Source organism: Cnephaeus nilssonii (assembly GCF_951640355.1).
Source record: "Cnephaeus nilssonii genome assembly, chromosome: 6".
Taxonomy (NCBI): Eukaryota; Metazoa; Chordata; class Mammalia; order Chiroptera; family Vespertilionidae; genus Cnephaeus; species Cnephaeus nilssonii.
Genome location: NC_137077.1, coordinates 1,899,894 through 1,921,252, shown reverse-complemented (window position 1 = coordinate 1,921,252; position 21,359 = coordinate 1,899,894). Strand labels below are relative to the sequence as shown.

At 61.4% G+C, this 21,359-nt stretch overlaps 1 protein-coding gene across 2 annotated transcripts in view; it reads right to left on the bottom strand.

Annotated features, from left to right (window-relative positions):
* Positions 1–213: 213 nt before the first annotated feature.
* KIAA0930 overlaps positions 214–21,359 on the bottom strand; it is a 41,568-nt gene continuing 20,422 nt past the window's right edge. The window contains exons 1-10 of one of the 2 annotated variants that reach the window (XM_079773851.1): positions 17,365–17,519; positions 17,009–17,160; positions 12,410–12,541; positions 12,239–12,316; positions 12,010–12,111; positions 10,636–10,776; positions 9,967–10,161; positions 7,435–7,597; positions 5,755–5,913; positions 214–5,440 (exon numbers count right to left, since the gene is read on the bottom strand). In XM_079773851.1, coding sequence (XP_079629977.1) covers positions 5,400–5,440; positions 5,755–5,913; positions 7,435–7,597; positions 9,967–10,161; positions 10,636–10,776; positions 12,010–12,111; positions 12,239–12,316; positions 12,410–12,541; positions 17,009–17,122 — 1,125 coding nt within the window. In that variant the 5' untranslated portion in view covers positions 17,123–17,160; positions 17,365–17,519 and the 3' untranslated portion in view covers positions 214–5,399. Of the gene's footprint in view, positions 5,441–5,754; positions 5,914–7,434; positions 7,598–9,966; positions 10,162–10,635; positions 10,777–12,009; positions 12,112–12,238; positions 12,317–12,409; positions 12,542–17,008; positions 17,161–17,364; positions 17,520–21,359 lie in introns of those variants that run through there. The other variant, XM_079773850.1, reaches the window with a different exon arrangement.

Genomic DNA, 21,359 nt, shown 5'->3' with positions numbered 1-21,359 from the left:
TGGCAGCTGGCGGTTTTGCCTCAGGGGCCCAGCCTAGGCTGAGACAGCAGCCCGCAGGGTTGGATGCAGCCTGCGGTGGGGCCAGGCCTGCACGGCCCAGCAAAGGGCTCCGCTGGGCTGGTTTCTGGAACTGAATTGCCTAAAATCCTTGGAACAAGACAGTTTACCCAAAATATAATCATTGAAGTTCACTTAACAACCATGGCCACTTCACACAGAGCAATCTGATGGTTTTATTCAAGTTAGATTCCAAATGAAAGACTTAAGCCACATACAGGGGAGGGACACCTTGTCAAACCTGTTGGCTCACGTGGAGGCCAAGTTGGGAGGGAATTCAACACAAGGCTGTGGACAAAGAAAAGACACAGTGATCCCCGAAACAAAGGCCGCCCTCCCTCACACGGTCCCCAGGTCCTGCTGTGTTAACCACCAAGCACAGAGCACACGCGTTTACACGTCACCACGTCTATGTACAACGGCCGGGGGTCGGATGGGCCATTTCACGCCCCCCTCCTCCCCGGGTAGCAGTCCCAAAGGGTCCCCTCGTGACTTTTTCTAGGCAAGGGCACGACAGTGGTTCCTCAAAGTCCATCTGGGTCAGAATGAACCGCAAGTGATCAAGCGTCGGCGATACATAGCAACGAGGTCCTTCTAGGAGCTTCCCGGAGACGTTCTCCAGCTAAACGTTTCCAGGTGACTGCTTTCCAGGGACCTAATCACTGACCGGGTCTGATCTGTGGCGAGGGAGGGCGTCTGTGACCCCCCCGAGCGGCCTCCTCCGTAACCACCATCTCAGTCTGCCCAGGTGATGCCGGCACACGGTCCCGGCTCAGCTGTTCCTCGCAGCTCCCAGGCGTCACCTGGCTGTGCTGCCCTTACTGTTGCAGATGTGTGCGCCTGGACCCCGTTCCCTAGCCTGTAACTCCCTGCAGTGTCTGAGGCCGTGCGCACACCATGGCCTCGGGACGGCCTCCGTCTGACCCGGGAACGGGAAAGCGAGCCCCTCGTGTGAGAACTGGCTCAGGTGCTCCCATCCATGATGAACTTGGATAAACAGGCTCCAGCGGTTAGTGAAACGTGGCCCCGTGCTCAGCAAGGCAACAGAGAGCCGGGGCCAGAGACGGGCTTGCACAAGGCCAGGGGCTGGGTGCGAGCCGGCCACCTCCCTCCGGGGCCCGTGAGGAGGCCGACAGCCCGGAAACTTGACGGCACGCTGCGAGGCTGTCCGACCTCCCGGGGGCTGAGCGCGAAGGCGGACACGCATCTCTTGGGTTTGACTTGGCAAACACAGCATCTGACTGGACCGCAGCGGCGGGCCGAGCCCTGGCGGCCCGAGGCCGGCCGAGGCCGTGCAGCGGGTGGTTTCGGTCAGTCCCCGGCAGCAGTTCAAACGTAGCTTGTGTCAGTCCTCCAAACGGGGAGGAATCTTTGGGGGCAAAAGGAAGTTCAGTCCCCAAGTCACCACATGGCTGTAATATCTGCATTTCATCTGAGATGCCCTAGCAGAGAACAAAAACAGGTACAGATTCAGGAGAGGAAGACACGGGAGAAAAAATAAATGTGATATTCGCCATGCTAATCAACTTCCGCTAGAAAGGAGAGCCACGCAGGCACGGCTGAGACGGGCCTTCCACTGAAGGCGGACGACGCTGACCGGGAGCCGCTGATAACGATGGAGACTCGGCTGCCGATCCGACCTGCCGGTGTCCGGGGTGTGTCGCCAAGCTGCTTTTGCTAAGATGGATTTTGCAGAAATCACTTTCATTACGGCTTCAAAGTGGAAAACCTCCACAGGTTCCTTGCGGTTCTCAGCAGAGATTTGTTTGGAAAGCACAGAAGATGTGGATTTTCACCCACATCGCTCCACCTTCTGTGACGTGGGGACCCAAAGTGCGGCGTGTCCCGCACTCAGGGGCTTTGGATCTGCTGCGCCCAGGGCGGGAGCGCCGGCTGTGAACACGCCCTCGTGTCTGGCGCCCTCCCCTTCGGAGGTTCCGTCCGCTGCGGAGCTCGGGACCGGCCCCAGGCCACTCGGTGGTCAAGTGATTTGGCTTCTGCGTGTGGTGCCCAGGTTCTCCAGGGCCGAGTCAGGGCGGGAGGCTCTTCTCCACGAGGGTCAAGTCCGTGCCAAGTCCATAAGGGAAAGGGAAGAGGAAGTGACGGCGGGCAGCTTCCTCCGCTCCCACCGCCGTCTCCGAGGGACGGGCTGGGGCTCCGGCTGCCCGGCTCCAGGAGCACCCGCCGCCAGGGCGGCCCTGACGCTCGCCCCGGCTTCAGGCTCCAGGGCAGAGGCAGCCGCACCGCACTGCAGGCCTGAGGCCGCCCCACGCGGGGCGTTTTTAAAAGGGACGCTTGTTTTCTGGCACCAAGATGAGAGAAAGCCTGGACAGGAGGTCAATGTCATGTCAACAGATACTGGTTTTTGAAACTGAATATAAAACTAAATTCTGGCTAAACTGGAAAGCTGAACAGGAGAATATATGTATGTATGTATATTCCCAAAAAATGTACACACATTTCAACAGCTGCTAGCTCATATTTCTTTTCAGATTTAACCCATTGGAATGAATAATTATTCAAAGTGTGTATACATTTTTTTGAGACGACTTGTATGTATGTATGAAACCTTTTAAGTCTCATTAAGTCTCATTAAAAAGCTAGCAGACTTGTAATATGTAAGCCTTTAAAGGATTTTGGCCCGATTTTAAACCACCATATTATGACAATGTCAAATAGATTTTTCAAGTCATTAGAATATCCCAACTGCATAGGGACTACCCCATGGAATGTGTTTTAATGGAAAAAATCTTTTATTTCATTCTTAAAACGCCTACTAACTAGCCCCGGCCAGGGTGGCTCAGTTGGCAGAGCATGTCCCATGCACGGAAGGTCGCCAGTTCAATTCCCTGTCAGGGCACATGCCCGGGTTGCGGGCTTGATTAATGTGACACGTAGGTTTCCTCAAAGAAAAACTGGACTTTTAATTCCAATTCCCATTCAAGAAGTGTACGCACACGTTGTCATCCCTGCGTAACACGAGACAGGCGTGTCCCCGGAAATTAAAGATGGACCCACACCAAGACCGCGGGGACGGGTTCTGGTCCTGCCACTCGTTCCGGATGCCATTTGTCGCTTGGAGAAACCAAAGCTCGGCGTCACAGCTCGCTGCGGTCACCCAGCACCCGGAGCGGGTTTTCAATTCAGCGTCACAGGACCTTTCGGACTTAAAGACCAAGGTCAGCTCCACCAAACAGCGTCCATCTGTCCGGGCAGCGGGGTCAGGGCTGTGTGCACGGGGCGATGCCGTGTTGGCCGCCTGCCCGCCACGCTGGCGGTTCCGTCTTGGGCGGTTTCGTCGTCGGTGAGATGGGACAATGACGCTGGTGCAGGTGCTGCCTGCGTGCTGGACACACAGCCAACCGCGGCGCTGTTCCCGGCCTGCGCGCGAGGTGAGCGCTGAGCCCAGCCGCACGGGACCCCGCCGCCGCCGCCAGTGTCCGAGTTCTGTAGCGTCTTCCCGTTACTGCACTGGCCCCCAAAACCCCGCGAGGTCCCCAGGAGCCTGACTCGCCTGGAACAACCAGGAGCGGTGGCCAGGCCTCGGAGGAGCCGGCCGACCGCTGGCTTCAGCGGGAACCCTCTGGGGCTCCTCACCTCTGAGAACAGGGGGGCCTGCCTCCCGCCGTGCTGAACTAGCTCACCCCCCACGGAAGCTACGTCGTTTCTCCAAGAACCGAGTTCCAGGCTTCGGGCCCCAGATGACCAGGAGAGAACGGTCACCTGGGACGCAGGCCTGCGATCGGCCTCCGAACACCCCACGGCGCCTGGAGACCTGGCCACGTGGGCTCACTCCGAGGCTCGGCTCCCCCCCTGGCCCGCCCTGACTGCTGCCCTGCCACCCTGCTTCGGAACTTGAAATCGTGCTGAGCGGGGGCACCGCTGAGCACAAGCTGGGCACCAGAGAACACCAGAATGTTCAAACTCAACCCCATCAAACATCTTCGGGGCGGGGAGGGGGTGACAGGAGGACGGGAGGGGAGATTCGCATCCAGACTCTGACCCCTGACCCCAGTGGTGCAGAATGCCTGGCGATCGCACCCTGACCCAGTTGAGTACTGGAACTTGGAGACGTCAGTGAGGTAGGTGGTATCAGCCCCATTTTACAGGTGGGCAAACTGAGGCAGATGAAATGCACAGCTCGCTTTTAATGACAGCATACAAAATCTAGAGAAAGCCCCAAAGTAGTCCCTGTCCGGAGCCCGGTGCAGACCCTCGGAGCACAGAATAAAAACCGATGGGAACAAGCCCCTCCCACCCTCTCCTGCCCCCGAGGGGGCTCTGACGCACAGCAGGGACCCACAGGTATTCCAGGACTTCAGACACAGCCACGCACAGCAGAGACCGGTGACTGCGCTCCCAGGGACTGGCCAGGCCTCTCCTACCGAGGGCTCGGCTTTGAGAGCACGTGGGTCCTCACAGGCGGAGATCCTGGCTGGCCCCCGGCCACGGGCAAACCCGGGGCTCGTGTGCCACCCACACCTGACGGTACTGGCCGCATGGAAGCCAGTTCCCCTTCGCCTCAGTGAGCTGGTCTGAGAAATGGGACCAGCACACCCAGGCAAGGGAGGTCATCTCTAGAAAGCCAGAGGTGAAACCCCAGCCCCTCCGGCCCGAGGAGCGTGAGCCTTCCTGGGAGCATGCCACCCCCACCCCACCCCAGCCACTCCTGCCTGGTCCCGAGCCCCCCGACCTGTCCTCGTCCACGTTCTGGGCTCTCCAGGTGGGAGGCGTGTGGGCGGTGCTCTTTGGCTGGAAGCGAAGGCATTCTGGCGGGATCCGGGCCTGTGTGCTGAGCTCGAGGCCTCCCTGGACCGCGTGTGGGTGACGTGTTCCCAGCCCAGGGCCACACCACCCAACAGCGGTGCTCCCCATCTCCCCGGGGCCCCGTTAGGACCACGCGAGGGAGGACAGACAGGTTGGGATGCTGAGGTTCATTGGCACGGAACTGCAAAACCCCAGCCGCTTCCGTCAGAGGCGCGGGCCGTGGGCACACGGGGCCCCGCTGGGCGGTCGCCGCCTGCTGTCGGCGGGTCGGGACACACTGGCCGCTGGCTGCTCCTTCGCTCTCTCCATGGCCTCGTGGCGCCCGTGGTCCTTTGGGTGCAGAGGGCTCTCCAGAGACGGCTGGGGGGGTGGGCGGGTGGGCGCAGGGCAGGAGCAGAGCCAGCGGGGAGGAGGACGAGGCACTTCAGTTTGGGCTGGTGTTCGTGGAGTCGGCCCCGGCCCAGGGTGGATGGCGCCCGGCTCCGCGCTGGCTGTCACAGAGGCCCGGTGGCGATGGACAGCTAGGCACTTGGCAGTACTTCCGGGGCCGGGGGCTCCGCGTGGGCTCCGCGCGGCTAGGTCATCAGGATGGGCTTCTGCCGGACTTCCAGGATGTCTGGGGGAGGTGGGAGGACAGGACAAGGAAGTCAGGAGCAAGGCCGCGCCGCGTAACTCCAGGCATTCCCTCTTCCCGCCTCGCGGGCTGCAGGACTGTCGGCCCCGGGTCGGAGGTGGGGACGCGGGGTGGGGCCAGGCCCTGTCAGTGGGGACAGGGACTCCTCACCCAGAGGCCCCGCAGCGGGTGTGAACAGGGGCCTGATTTGAAATGATGGGACAGGGTGGGTCACCCCTGAACTGGCCTCAGGGACTGGGGCCCAGGAGTCCGGTGGCTACAGAGAAGTGAGGCCCGTTTTACACAGCAGGCGGTACCTGTTAAGATCCGATGCAGCGGCAACGTGACGTAGGTTAAGTGTGCATAGAGAAGGAAGTTTCCATCTGCTCTGTTCAGCTTCAGCCAGGACCCGACCAGGGACCGCCCCGTGCCAGACAGGGACCGGGACCGCAGGTTGGTGGCATTGTGCAGGTCGGCTGGGGGGCAGGAGGCTGGGTCAGGGCGTGGGACATTCCCCACTCCAGGTGACTCCTTCCTGCCCCGTTGGGCCCTCTGCGGGCGCTTTATTACCCTGGCCTGCGCCCTCTGCCCCCTCCTGCCCTCTGTGACATGGCGACATGGCTGCCCTCTGACTGCCCTCCGTCAGGGCCGCACCCGCCCCTCCAAGCTCTCCCCACCCCCTTCTCCGTCCTGGAGTCTCCTCCGTGGGGTCATGCACCCCGCACACTGCTACTCCTCTGCTCCCCCGTGGTCCTGCCTGTCACTGGAACTAGGTGCCACCAGCCTGCAGGGCCCGGGGCGAGGCTGGGATGGCTCGGCACTGTCGCCCAGGGAGGCAGGTGCGTGGTTATCCGTGCTTCCCTACGGGCGTGGGTCTGAGCCGAGATGAGGGCACTGCCCGAGCTCACAGGGCGGTCAAGGCCAGCGCTGGAGTCTCTGGGTCTGGGGGGCGGGACCACTCGACACAGCACCCCAGCTCCCGTCCTACCGTCCTGCCGCCCGTCCAGCAGACAGGCCTGGCGCGCCTGCCCTGCCGGTGGGGCCGCGGGCCTGAGGGCCACGGTGCAGACGCACTCGCTCTCGCACTCGCTCTCGCACTCGGGGCCTCACCAGCATGAAACTCCCTCCGGCTCCGTGAGCCGGCCCCCCTCCCCCTCCCAGAGCCCACTCTCCACAGGGACCGCGGAGTGGGGTTGTGACTATTCCAGTTGGACCTCGCTGGTCCCTGGCTTACAGCCCCCACCGGCTCCCCACGGCCCTAGGCTCCCGTGGCGACATGACTGCCCTCTGGCTGCACGATCACTGCGGCGGGGCCGACACCACAGAGGCACAGGGCGCTGCGAGGGACTGCAACTGTGTGGCCAGACCCAGGCCTCTGCCCAGGCAGGCGGGAGGCTGCGGAGGCCGGGGCACCTGCGGGACCCCACTGAAGGCTCTGGAGCGGGGGGGGAACGTCTGGAGACCGCCTGCAGTCACTTGGGCCGGCCTTGCCAGGGCATTAGGGTGCGTTACGGAAATGCTGACCAAACACCGCGGGCTGGTGTTCCTGTTCTGCAGGCTGACGTGTAAGTTCATGCGTGTGCATCGTGTGTCAGGGAGAGGGACACCTGTGCATGGCCGCGAACGATGTCACAAATACCCAGATGGCCCCGGCGGAACAAAGGCTGCCAGCCGGCTCTAGAGAAGGCCGAGGGGCCAAAGACAGCGCCGGGGGTAAAGCAGGCGAAGCCACAAAACGCATGGACGAGCCAGAGCCCACTCCCTCCCGCGGCACGCACTTCCGGCCACGGTGGGACAGTCAGACCATCGGCATCCGCAAGCGCACGGACCGCTAACACTGCAGACTGCGCTCGGTCCTCACGTTCCGAACAGACGCACCGGAAGGGCGCGCCTGCGGCAGGGGTCTGTCTGTCCAGCCCCTCCCCGGACAGGCACCCTCTAAGAGGAATGAATGAATGAGTGAATGAATGAACCGAGAGGCACCGGGGGCCGGTCACCTGCATCGCCGTCCTCCCGGAAGAACTCCTCGCTGTCGTTGGCCGAGTGGGACTTCTTCATCTCGGCGATGCGGTTCCGGGGCACCTTCCGCTTGAGGGACGGGGAGAAGAAGGTGGGCCGGTTGTTCCGCTCCGGGGTGGGGGGGGTACTGAAGGAGGCCATCTGGGGACAAAGAGCCGTAGTCACAGAGCAGCCCGCCAACCGGGGGCCCAAACTCCCTTCCCTCGAACGAACCCGACACCGAGCTCCACGGGGGAGCGCCTGGCTGGAGGAGGGGACTCGGCCGTGGGACCGAGCCCGCCCTTCAGAGGGCCAAGGGGTTTCAGCTCAGGGGCCAGCAGGACGGCCCGGCCGCCGGCTCTGCCCTCAAACCCTGCAGGGGCCGGTTAGGAGCGAAGACTGGCTGCCGACGCTGCCCAAGCACCTGCCACAGCACGTGAGTCCACGGAGCTCCCACGAGACAGGCCCGGCACTGACCCCGGGCAAGTGAGGGCACGAAGGTGGACAGCAACTGTGACTCGCCCAACGTGAACTCTCACACCCTCCGGCAGGAGGATGGCAAAGCGGGTGGCACCTCAGGTCTCCGCCCTGACTCCTCCTGGCTGACATCCCACCCCGCCCCCCGCGTTCTTCCATACACCTGCTATGGCTCGGTGGTCCATGCTTCCGCCCCTCCTCTCCTCCTCTGACCACACTGCTCAGTTCCCAAACATTCTCCGCACCCACTTGGGGCCTGGCGGACGCAGCACTGAGCACCGACGGGCACATGACACTGGTCCCTGCCCTCAAGGAGCTCACAGTCTGCCGGGGGCAACAGACTCAGAGAGAAACAACAAGAGACTGCATGGTGGTTGCTGAGACAGAGAGAGGCAGGGCATACAGGGGAGCACAGAGGCAAAAGCCCGAGAAATCAGGGAAGGCTTCCTGGAGGAGATGCCGCTGGAGCCGGGTCTTGAAGGACGAGTAGGAGTTCGCCAGGTGAAGAAGGGGGGGAAGGGCGTTCCAGGCAGAGGGAACGTGGCCCCTCTCCTCCCTCCTCCCCATGCAAACAAGAATCTGAGAACAAGATGAGCTGGGACCCAGACTTCCGGAGCCCGTCAGCCTCTTCATCGTGGCTCTGACGTCCACAAAGTCCCGGCGGCCGCTGGCTCCAGGTGGTCCTCCCACAAGTCAGGGAAGGTTTTAAAAGATAAAAAACAAACACCAGAAACCACAGTACACACAGAATCTGCATTTGTCATACGCGGGTTACAAATGACCCCCTGGAAGAGGAGGGTCAGCAACAGTGAGCACAGAGGTGGCGGGGCCTGAACGGTCCCCAGGAGGTCAGGCCCTGCCACTCACAGCTGCGTGGCCCTGGCAAGTCCCTCCCCTTGACCCCAGGACCCCCTGCTAAGAGAGGCCCCTGCTTGGAATTCTCACCATCCTTACAAAAAATACCATTTATCTTATTCTGCTTAGAAAACACATTCAAGGCAGAAGATACACAACAATGAAAGGTATAAGGAAGATAAAGAAAACGCCCTCTGGCCTCCTGGAGGTACGCCTGGTTAACACCATTTGACAGAAGTAAAAGTACGGCAAACACTCCCCGCACCTCAGCACATAAAACACTATTTACGTTCTTAGGAGTCACTTCCCAAGCGGGTCACCAGTGAAGTCACTACAGTGGCCGCTCCCTGGACACCTGCGGGCCAAGCCCTGTGCAGGCGCTTGAGGTGCAGCGGCTCCTCTGAGCCTCCTAACCCTGCAGGGAGCAGGTGTCACCCCATTTCTGGGGGAGCACACTGAGGCTCAGAGAGGAAGAGACTTGTCCCAGGTGGCGACAGCAGCCCAGTCTCCCCAGTCCCTCTCCCGGCGATGCGCTGAGCAGGCTGCCTCCTGCCCTCTGTGCTCACATGCCCGTCCCCTTCCAAACCCCGGGAACCGCGCTGAGCAGCCCCGGGAACGCCCAAGCCGCAGAGCGGCCAGCGGGCTGCAGGGAGACTTGCTCCTCCGGCCCCGCTGGAGGCGGAGTACAGCTGCCCCGACCCGGGTCCCACCCGGAAGGATGGTGGCCTGGAATGGCGGGCTGCCAGGCTGTGCTGTCACACCAGAGCCGTGCGACCCGGGTTCCCAGCTCTGCGGACAGGAAAGCCCCTCCTGCCCGGGTGCTGGGGGCTGCACACCTGGGAAACACCTGGGCGGGCAAAGAGCTGATGCTCAGCGAACAGGACGAGGCCAGCTCCTCACTGTCCCCATCTCACTCACAGGGAAGGCCTGTCACCGGCCTACGCTCGCCCAGCAGGTCCACTGAGGCAGGCGCCGGCGCACGGTAAACAGCCTGGCTGCACTGACAGCTCAGGGGAGCAGACAGGGCTCCGGCCCAGGCACTAACCTGCTGTGTGACCCTGGGCAAGTGACTTGCCCTCTCTGAGCCTCGGCCTCCTCACCAGAGAGTGGGGACAATGACACCTACCTCCCCTGGGGCTGGAGGATCAGGAAGCAGAATCAAGGGACAGGAAGCCCTGCCCGAGCGGGGCAGCCCTTACCCGCTCGTGCATGGGCGAAGCCGGGCTGGAGTCCTCTTCCGTCCCGCAGGGGGACGTGTCGCCAGTGGACACCCGGCTGACGGCCATCTCGGCGTGGCCCTTGCCCTGGGGCCCCTTCATGCGCACGAACTCCATGTTGTTGTACTTGTAGAAGCCGAAGGACATCTTCTGCGCCATGCGGGCGGCCACGCTCACCTGTGGGCCGGTGGGAACGCTGAGCCAGGCTGGTGGGCAGGGCTCCTCCCTGGACATGAGCTGCCAGGACAGTCGTCCCTCCCGGAGCAGCCCCAGCAGGCAGGGCAGTGCTGGACACTTGGGGTCCCCGGCTGACGCCCCCCTCACTGCCGGATGACCCTACACCCACAGGCCCAGGGCCAGGCTGGGGACAGAGCTGCAGCCCCAGAACCCGAGCCCACCTCCCCACCCCCCACCAGCACAACCACCAGGCTCCAAGGAGGGAGCCTCGGGGTGGCGCCCAGCTCCGGAGAGGGCCTCGCCTGGTCCCTGTCCCTCAGGTCAGTCAGGGCCGGCCCGGAGTGTTCTGCTTGGAGCGGCCGTGGGAAGGTCACCAGCGCTGGCCTGGCCCTGAGCCGCCTGCGTGGGCCTGGGCCCGGCAGGTGCTGTGAGGAGGGCGGGGCCGGAGGGGCGGGGCCTGGCCGCCTCGCTCACCCGGTTGTCGTACACCTTCTTGAGCGCCTCGTAGCGGATGGAGCCCTGGAAGATGACGCCTTGGAACATGTTGGTTTTGTCGCTGGCCACCAGCTCCACACACACCATCTCTCCCTCCCCCACGGTCATGTCGCTGAACACCTGGGGTGGGAGCAAGCGGAGAGAAGACGCCAACTGTCAGCTGCCCTCCGCCCACCCCTCACTCGCCCCGAAAACTCCCATTTAGCAGGTGAGAACGCGGAGGCACAGAGATACCTGTGGCCGCCCAGCTCTCCCACCCTCCGCGGACCCAGCGCCGCCTAACTGCGGGGCAGGGAAAGCGTCCAGCAGAGGGTGCTGAGACTGTGACTCGGGGAGGGAAGGGGATGGACCTCTGGCCCTCATCACACCTCCAGGCTAAGAAGTTAGGCAGTTAGAGGACTGTCCGGCCCAGGATCCAGGGTCTCCCCGACTTCGGCCATGGGGGACCAGCCCCTCCCACCCTGAACTTCTCCGCTTGTGTGGAGGCACAGAGTGACCCCGAGTTTTGAGGCCACACAGACTCGAGTTCAAAGCTCCTTGGATGAACGAGTTGTGTGAGCCTCCAGGGGCCCTTAGCCTCCTGAGCCTAAGGTGCTTCAAGACACCATCAAGCCCTGGCTGGTGTGGCTCAGTGGACAGAGCTCCTGCCTGCACACTCAAGGGTCAAGGGCACATCCCTGACCCCAGTCAGGGCACCTGCAGGAGGCAACCAATCTATGTGTCTCTCCCATCGATGTGTGTGTTTTTCCTCTTTCTCTCTCCCCTTCCCTCCCTCCCTTCCACTCTCTCTCTCAAAAAAAAAGGTACATCAAATCCAGGAGACCCTGGGACACGAATCCACGCCCCCTCCTCAGAGGCCCCGCGGAGGGGCTGGCTGGCGGGTCAGGAGTGGGACACAGCCTGTTCTTCCCAGCACCTACTTCCCTGCGCCAGTCACCCTTTGCCTTGGGATCCCGTTGTCCAACCTTAAAACCAACGCGTGGCTGGATGACCCAGAGCCCTGCCCGCTGGCACTAGGGTCCCAGGCTGGGGCCGCTGGGGGGAGGCACGTGTTCAGAGTTTATGGCGAGAATAGTGACCCTCCTGCAGGACAGCACTCCTGCAGGCTTTCCAGTGCTGTCTCCCATTCAGGCGCCCCTCTGACCTCCGACCCTGAGGGTAAGTAGGACAGATGAGCACGACTTTACAGGTGGGAGAACTGAGGCTCCCAGCTGGGGGGCACCCTTGCTCCTCGTCCAACACCGGGAAGAGTGGGGGCCACGTTGGTAGGAGTCCAGACCCGTCTGCTTCTAGCCCTGCCCACCCTCCCCCCGCCTTTCTGCCCGGGGGTGAGGCTGCGGGAGACACACGCACCTCCTCGAAGCTGTCGATCATGAAGAAGATGTTGGGGTAGCTGATCTTAGACTCCTCCCCTTTGCTGTCCATGGGGTGTTTACTGGGGGACGCAAACACTTGCTGAAAGAAAGGAGGTTGAAGGGCGCAGTGAGGCCCCCTGCACCCAGGCGATGCGTGCTGTCTAAAACACACCTCTCCAAACACCGGGGCGGGCAGGGCTGCGATTCCTGCGGGGCCGGCGGCTCACCTGGGATTTCTTCTTATGGATGTGGATGTCGCCGCCCTCAGAGCGCGTGCACACGGCACAGGTCACCATGTAGTCCAGCTGGAAGAGAGCAGGGGGGTGCGTGGAGGGCTCGGCTGTCCCTCAGCGCCACCCACTGCCCGGCAGCTGGAGCCCCGCCCCGCCGACCCTTACCTTCTGGAGGATGAGGTTCAGGCAGACGCTCTCCTCCCAGTCAATGTCGGGGTCCCCCAAGCCTGGCAGCTTCTTGGAGTCCCGCCGGTACACCTCCACCTCCACCTCCACCTCGGGCTCGGCCTCGGGCAGCTGCAAGCACAGGGGAGGGGCGAGTGGGTGCCCCTGTGGCACCGGCGCTTTCTCCCTGGCCACTGCACCGGGCAGGTGTCAGCACAGATGCCAGCCCGGCCCTCGGCCTCTAGCTGAGACCCTGAGTTAGTCAGGAGCTGAGCCTCCCAGGCTGTCACCCTTTCAGGGGGCTGCACGAGGGTGGGGGAACCCAGCCTCCTGTCCCACCCACACTCTGCTCCCCAACCCACAAGCAGGCAGCCCATCCACCCAGCCACCCTCCCCCTCCAGCGCAGGTAGCCCGCAGGTTGCTATGGCGACTGGCAGCTCTGCAGGCTGCAGGATGGAAGGGGCGGAAGCAGCCTGGGCTTGCCGCAGAGGACGCGCAGTGCGCAGGCGCCCCAGAGGGCCCCGCAGTGCGCAGGCGCCTCAGAGAGCCCCGCAGTGCGCAGGCGCCCCAGAGAGCCCCGCAGTGCGCAGGCGCCCCAGAGAGCCGGCACTGCACCTGCCAAGGGCTTTTCTTTCCCTTCTTTTGAATGGTGGGGCAGGAAGCCACCTGGGAAGCTGCCACCAGGTTTCCCCACATCCCCTCCCGCCCGCCCTGCGCCCCTCGGCCCATGGGGCCTCCTCAGATCGCTGCCCGCCCCCTGCCCTTCAAACACCCACCCTGGCAGCTCCTCCCGCTTCGCACGTGCGGTCCCTCCACACGGAAGGTGTCAGCTCACTGCGGTCCCGCTCTGTCCTACAACACGCAGCGGAGGTCGCCTCCTCTCTGTGGGCCCCACGTGCTCCCCATCTCCCCACCATCGCAGCTCTGTGTCCCTGGCTACGCCTGTCCCAGCAGACTGGGGGCTCCCCAAGGCCAGGGCCAGGTCTGATTCACTTCTGTACACAGCTCACCGTGGGTGGTCGATGGAACATTCTAGCACATGAACAGCTGGACACATGCTCCCATGGACTCAGGCTCCCTCGCTGACCTCAACACCCCCCGATTTTCAGGAGCGTTTACACAGGGCTCTGCTCCCTCCTCCACAGTCCTCCGCCCTGGCCAGGGAACCTCTCTCCCGCCAGGTGAGAGCCGTAGCTGCCCACTCACCCCACCTGGCCTCTCCCCTCGCCCTCCTGGAGGAGAATCGAGGCCGAGGCAGGTCAAGAACACCCTCCCTGGGGGGTGGGGGCGGCCGGGGAGAGGTCAATGGGGGGAAAAGGAGACTTATGTAATACTTTAAACAATAAAGAATTTAAATTTAAAAAGATAATAATAACAACAATTAATGGGATCTACGAGAAAGCAGAAAACCTGAATGCTAATCTTAGCTTTGCCACTAACTAATTCGGTTCTTTTGTGTGTGAAATGGGGACCTGTTCGATCGGATTGCAAAGGCGCGTCACCACGGCCCGATCTCTATCCTCTCACGGTTAGTCTCATCTCCAAGGCCCTTCCGGCCCCAACAACTAGTAGAATTTCTAGGGGTGGTGTATGCAGAGGGAACCCGGCGTCACCTCGCCATGCAATTTGGGAAACTTTCATCTCTGCTTGGGAACTGGACAGTATTCAAGGCCCACAGGCCATCTTATAACATTAAATGCACACACACACACACACCATGCACGCACGCACACACACACACACCATGCACGCGCACACACACACACCATGCACACACACACACCATGCACACACACACACACCATGCACACACACCATGCACACACACACACCATGCACACGTACACACCATACACACACACCATACACACACACACACCATGCACACACACCACACACACACACACCACACACACACACACCATACACACCATACACACTCACACACACACACACACACACCACACACACCACACACACACCACACACACACCACACACACACCACACACACACACACCATGCACACACACACACACCACACACACACACCAAACACACCATACACACTCACACACACACACCACACACACACACACACACCATACACACCACACACACACACCACACACACACACACACACCACACACACACACACACACACACACACACACACACACATACACACACACGAACCTCCCTCGCCAGAGCTGGGGCCTGGCCGGCACTGAAATTCCAGGAACAGCGGGGAGTGAGTCAGGGCCCGACCTTCGTCTCGGCTGGGCTGCAGCGGGGACTGCCTTTGGGAAAGACCCGTCTACAATCCCAACCCCAGCAGAGGCCTAGGGCCAGGGGTGACCCCCCCCCCACCCCTCCAGCCAATCGCGCTCCCGCCAGCATCGGGCTACCTCAGGGCTCTGTCCGAGGCCTCCTGTCTCCCTCCTCCTCCCACGGGCTCCCGGGGCCCAAACCTCTACCTCTGTCCCTGACCTCCCAGCCGAGTTTCAGACAGCGATCCACCGCCTGGAAGACAGCCCACAGGCACCTCGGACCGACTCAGCCCGTCCAACACTCACTCCCCGCCTGCGGTGAGGGCACCACACTCCCTCCCAGTTCAGTCACCTGAGGGCCTGCTGGGTTGAGCCCACGTCCTGGGCGCCAGCGGACCACCCTCTCCCCGCTCCCTCTCCCTGGTGCAGCCCGCCAGCACCCTCCCAAGCCGCCCTGCCTCTGCCTGACCCTCTCCAGTCCGCCCGCCGCCGAGCACTTGCTGGAAGGACCTCTGACCGCATCCCTTCCTCCGCTTACGCTCCAGCGGTGTCCCAGGGCTTTGGAGAAAACGCCTCAACTCCGGGCGTGACTTCCGCGGCCCTGTGGTCCGGCCCCTGCCTCCCAGGTTCCCTGCGCCCCTCCTTCAGCGCAGCTGCACACAACACAGCGACGCCCGGCCGCACGGGGTTCTACGCACTGTCAGGCCCTCCAGGGCGCTGCTGGGAACACCTTTCCCTTCAAGACGCATCTCACCAGGGGCTCTGCTCCCATTCCTTCTGGTCACTAAACGTGCCAACCACGTACTGTGCTCGCTCCCGGTGACAACAGTCCCACAGCCAGCTGCCTGCACACCAGCCGAAGGCCAGGGACCCAGGCCAGCCCTGGGGTGTAGCTCTGTCCCCCCACGTCACGAAGCCCAGCCAGACCAGCTGCATTGCCACCGGCGTGCAGAGGGCCAGCGCGGCAAGAAGTCACCACGTCTCCTTTGCAGGGGGTGCCAGGCCTGTTCACTTGCAGGAAACCTCCTCTGCACGTGTCAGGCCCCAAGAGCAGGCACCCGGCAGGGCGAGGCCTCCGGGGGCTCCAAGTACACCCCAGCTAACAGGCCAGGCCCGCAGGGGTCAGGGCCCCGGACCCAGAGCCAGGCAGGCCGCACAGTCCCCGGCCGCTCCACAGCCCTCCCATCTGTGTTCAGAAGAAAGCCATGCATTGCCAGGTCTGGCACACAGGTGGCTTACACATTTCAAAACGAAAGCCTCTGAAAAAGGGCAGGAAACGTGCAGTTCGTTGCGTTAACCCCTCCACACACTTAAACGCAGGGGACGAGAAGCCTCGGGCGAGTCACGTCATCCGAGTGCTCGCTTTCCTCGTCTGCAAAAGGGGAGCGCAGCGTCTGCCCCCTGAGGTGCGTGGGGACATGAGATCAGGACGTGGAGAGCTCCACTGGGTGGCCCGTGGCCTGGGGTCAGTGCGCGGTCATCACCATCACCATCATGTGGCCAGGCCGCCCTGTCCATGGGCAGGGAGGAGCCTGGACTCTGGGGTCTAAGCTCTGGTCTATGTTTTATTTACTAATTATGAGAGGCTGGCCAAACCACCTCGCCTCTGAACCTCAGTTTGCTCAAAGGTACAATAATGATAACACTGCTGCCTTTCAGGGTCACGGTGAAGGTTAACAATAATGCACACCACCCCCAGCAGCATGTGTGGCTGTCTCCCCGTGTCTCCCGGCACACAGTGGGTGCTCAATGAACCTCCCATGGCTCCCGGCACACAGTAGGAGCTCAGTGAACCTCCCATGGCTCCCGGCACACAGTGGGTGCTCAGTGAACCTCCCACGGCTCCCGGCACACAGTAGGTGCTCAGTGAACCTCTCGTGGCTCCTGGCACACAGTGGGTGCTCGGTGAACCTCCCACGGCTCCCGGCACACAGTGGGTGCTCAGTGAACCTCCCACGGCTCCCGGCACACAGTGGGTGCTCGGTGAACCTCCCACGGCTCCCGGCACACAGTGGGTGCTCGGTGAACCTCCCACGGCTCCCGGCACACAGTGGGTGCTCGGTGAACCTCCCACGGCTCCCGGCACACAGTGGGTGCTCGGTGAACCTCCCACGGCTCCCGGCACACAGTGGGTGCTCAGTGAACCTCCCACGGCTCCCGGCACACAGTGGGTGCTCAGTGAACCTCCCATGGCTCCCGGCACACAGTGGGTGCTCAGTGAACCTCATTTCCCCCTTGGACATGCACGGGGGCTGCCAGGAAGGCTGCCTCGCTCGCCCAGAGCAGACCCTGCAGGGATGCGCGGCCAGGCCGGCGGAGGTCACGCACCTTCCTCCCGTCGACCCCGCTCTCGGTGCCCGCGAACGCCAGCTTCCGGCGCACGTAGAAGAGCATGTCGTCCTGCCGCGGCGCCCATTTCTCCATGAAGTAGGTGGAGAACATCCAGGTCCAGAAGGCGATGCGGTCATCCTTCAAGCACCCTGCAGGGGGGCCAGACAGCAGTGAGAAGGACGGTCCGCCTGGCCCTCGCCATGTGACCTTGGCCAAGCCCTGTCCCCCAACGCCCCCTCCCCCGCCCCCAACCTGCATTTCTGGTCAGAAATCTGCCAGGGTCTGTGCTGTCCAGAGCCCCCTTCTCCCACCCACCCCCCCCGCAAGGGGCAGCCGGAGGGGCTCAGGGACACCTCCTGGAGGCCCGACTCTCCACCCAGAGGCGGCCCACAGGCCCAGCTCCCAGCCCCACAGCTGCGCGAACTCCAGCCCGAGGATGAATCAGCAGCCGCTGCGGCCAGGAAAGACCTAAGGAGAGGGACCGCACAGGCTGGCGGCTGGCGCTGGAGCAGGAAGGGCTCTGCAGGGGAGACCAGTCGTCATCAGACAAGCACCACCCTCAGCCCACATCCCCACCCCCCCAGGCTGCGGCAAGCCCCAGAGAATCGGCTTAAAGGAACAGCTGCCCCTTTGCCAAGGAGCCTCGGCTGCGGGCAGAAAGCCGTGCACAGCCCCCACCCCTGCGCTGCGGGCCTTTCAGCCAGCCGGTCTGCTCTTGCCTGGGCTTCGGGGGGCTTTGCTCTTTGCCAAGCAGTATTTCTTGAAGGCAATTCATCTGTCACAACGCCTCTGCACAAGGAGGAATGCCCCCCGCCCCCGCTCTCAGAGGGCGGGAAAGCCGGGCTCCACACACTCCCACCTGCTCTGTGACAGCAGGCACGCAGTGTGGCTCTCTGATGCCCAGGCCCCCTGTGTGAGTGTGGGCTGACGGAGCCATGGGCGTGAAGGCCCGTGCCTGGCACCCAGAGGATCAGAAGCTGGGCGTCCTGCCTTTCTAGACAGATGCAGGGAGACTGAGGATCCGCTCCAGAGCTGCTTCGTGTAAACTCAGGGCATCCCTCGTTGCTGGCTCCTTTCTCTCTGCCCCCGAAGAACCGGTCCCATTGGGACCTCGGGCTCCTACTCGGTGCAGGAAGGGCCTGACCTAACCCTACACGTAGAGACGGGGAACCACGCCGCGGCGGGGACCTCCCTCGCCCTCACAGGCAGTTCAGTGGCCCGACCAGGACTGCCAGCTGCCCTGACTCACAGCCCAAGGCCCCCAGGCCTGGGGGTCAGCCATCAGGCTCTGGAAGGCTGAGCCAAATGCAGAAACCCCAGTCTTAGTTTACTTCTGCCACAGTGCTCCAGCGAACCAGGCTCCAACCAGCTCCCTACCCCTACCCCCTGCTCCCACAGCCCGCCTGGCTCCAGGGAGGAAACAGAAGGGGTCTTCTCGGCAGGGTCTAGGTCAGCCTGATCAACATAAACGCAGCCTGTCAGCCTGGCGGGCGGGGGGAGGGGCAAAGGCGGAGCCTGCAGGACTGACAGCCTCTCCCAGGCTCCCAGGCACCAGGGGGAACCAGGCGGGCTGTCTGCACCTCGGATCTGAAATTCCCGCCACACTTCCACAACAGCCAACGCCCGACTCACGCCTCTACAGACCCCCTGCGAAATTAAGCAAAGGCGCTGTGCTTATCTGTACATGTAAAAGGCTAACATGCAAAGTGTCCCGTCGGGAGTTCGACCTGGAGACCGGGCGTTTGATCACTCGCTATGATGTGTGCTGACCACCAGGGGGCGGCACGGAATGAAGGGAGGCCCCAGCTGGCAGCCGGAAGGCCCCAATCGGCCCTGATCACCAGCCAGGCCTAGGGACCCTACCCATACACGAATTCGTGCACCGGGCCTCTAGTTCCTGGATAAAACCTGAACTCCTGCCTGGCCGGTGTGGCTCAGTGGTCGAGCATTGACCCATGGACCAGGAGGTCATGTTTCGATTCCCCGTCAGGGCACATGCCCAGGTTTCAGGTTCAATCCCTGGTCGGGAGAGTGTAGGAGGCAACCAATTGGTGTTTTTCTCTCTTTCTCCCTTTCCCTTCCCCTTTCTCTCAAATTAATAAAAACATATTTTTTAAAAAAAATGCAAGAAGAAACAGCACAAACATCAAGAGCTGCCCTCCTGAACATTCAAAGCTCCCTTCATGCCCAAGAAAGCAAAAGGAACTGGAAAACCGGGAGGGAAATCCAACACACGAGCGAGGCCGTAACAGAAAGAGTTCACATCACAGCGGTTATGAAAGAAAGTGCGTACGACTCCCACAGACAAATGTGTGAAATACCCAAACAGGGAACAGACCAAAAGGGAAATACAAGTGCTTAGCCAAAATGTGGGAAAATACTGATCTCCCGAGTAATCAAAATTTCATATTAAAAGCACAAGTGGTCATTTTAAGAGGGCAAATTTGGTAGTATTTATTTTTAATTTTTTAAAAAATATATTTTTATTGATTTCGGAGACAAAGGGAGAGAGAGAGAGAAACATCAATGATGAGAGAGAATCATGGATCAGCTGCCTCCTGCACGCCCCACACTGGAGATCGAGCCCGCAACCTGGGCATGTGCCCTGACCGGAAATCGAATCGTGACCTCCTGGTTCATAGGTTGATGCTTAACCACTGAGCCACGCCAGCTGGGCCAAATCTGGTGGTATTAAAAAAATACCATTTAGGAAAACGGGCAGATTCTTACAAGCTAACCGTATTTACCAACGATTTGCCCACTGCTAGGTGCTTACCCCAAAGAAATGAAGCCTGTGCCTACCACACACGGGTACCCACACGTTCCTGAAAGCTTTATTCATAACAGCCCCGAACTGGGAACCAGGAGAACGGACACACGAAACGTGACACAGCCACTCCATGGGCGATCACGGGCAATGAAAGCAAACCACTGACCCACCGCACAACGGACACACCTCAAACCCGTCCTGCTGAGCGAGGGGGTCACTCAAAAGGCCGCGCACTGTAAGGTAACAGCCACGTGATGTTTCGGAAAGACAGAACGATAGTGACAAGAGCAACGGCAGGTTCTGATTGCGGTGGTGGCTGCACAGGTTCACGCAGCCATCACACGGTTCACTTTCCGGGGGGTGCGGTTTATCTTACATAAACTGGACGCTAATAAAGTTGATAGAACATGGAAATTATGGAAGCTGGCAAGGGTGCACTGAGCTGGGAACAAAAATCATTATATTCTTGGTGAAAATCAAATGAGCCTTCTCCTATTTCCAGGACTCTGTCTTATGGAACAGAAATAAAACAGACAAAAATAAAGCCTCACGCACAACAGTTCCTGCGTTATAATGACAGCGCCGCCTATGGGTCCCGGGGACCTGCCTGCTCCTTTCCATGTCTCTGTCGGGGTGCGGCCTGCTCGGATGAGGTCACTGATCCCAAACTTCCCAAGGTCGCGTGGCGCAGTGACTGTGTGTGAATAAACACACGAGGGGTGACTGGGCCCTGTGTGGCCTGTGAAATCAGTGCTGTCTTTCTCCCACAGGTAAACCCTGGACCCCGAATCCTTCTCCAAGGCCTGACCAGCAACAAGTCCCCTGGGAGCTGCCACGCCAGCAGAGAGCTCCCTAATCCCCAGACGCCCTCTGCCCCTGACTCCCTGACATCTGGCCTCGGGACAGAGGGTTTCCTGGCCCTGGAGTCCAGGGGATCCACTTAGAGGACTCGTGGTCAGTCTGGACGCCCAGCCGCTCGCTGGGGCAGCACCACGGACAGCTCCACGCCACAGGCCTGCCTCCCCTGCGGGCCGGGGTCCCAGGAATCAGCCTTGATTACAGTCCCTTCTCATTCCTGGAGGTTCTGTTTTATCAAGTAGCCACAAAGGCTGCATTAGCAAACACCAAACACACCACAGCTCCGCGGAGAAACGCAGGGCTGGGTTCCTTCAAGCCTCTGGTCACAGAATGCTTCTTCTGTCCGCCAATCAGCACATAACCTGGCTTTATGTGTCTCTGAATAAAGACGCCCTTCTTTAACTTACGGCTGGTTCACTAACAACGAACTCCAGGCCAACAGCACCGTCACCCCGGCCTGGATGAGGCTCACCTGACACGCATCTCCTCCACAAGGCCCCTTGCAGCCTCCGCGAGCCGGGGGCTAGCCAGCACCTTAGCACTATGCTTGGGGCCGGTCCAAACGGCAAATCACCGACACAAAGCACACAAATGCACTAAGGAGACGGCAAAGGACCCCGTTTACGGCGGGAGCTGAAGCAAGAGGCAGAGCCCCGCCCCGTTCCTCCTCGGCGGGGACGCCTCTCAGGTGACGCAAATGTTCACCATTCGCACGTCTCC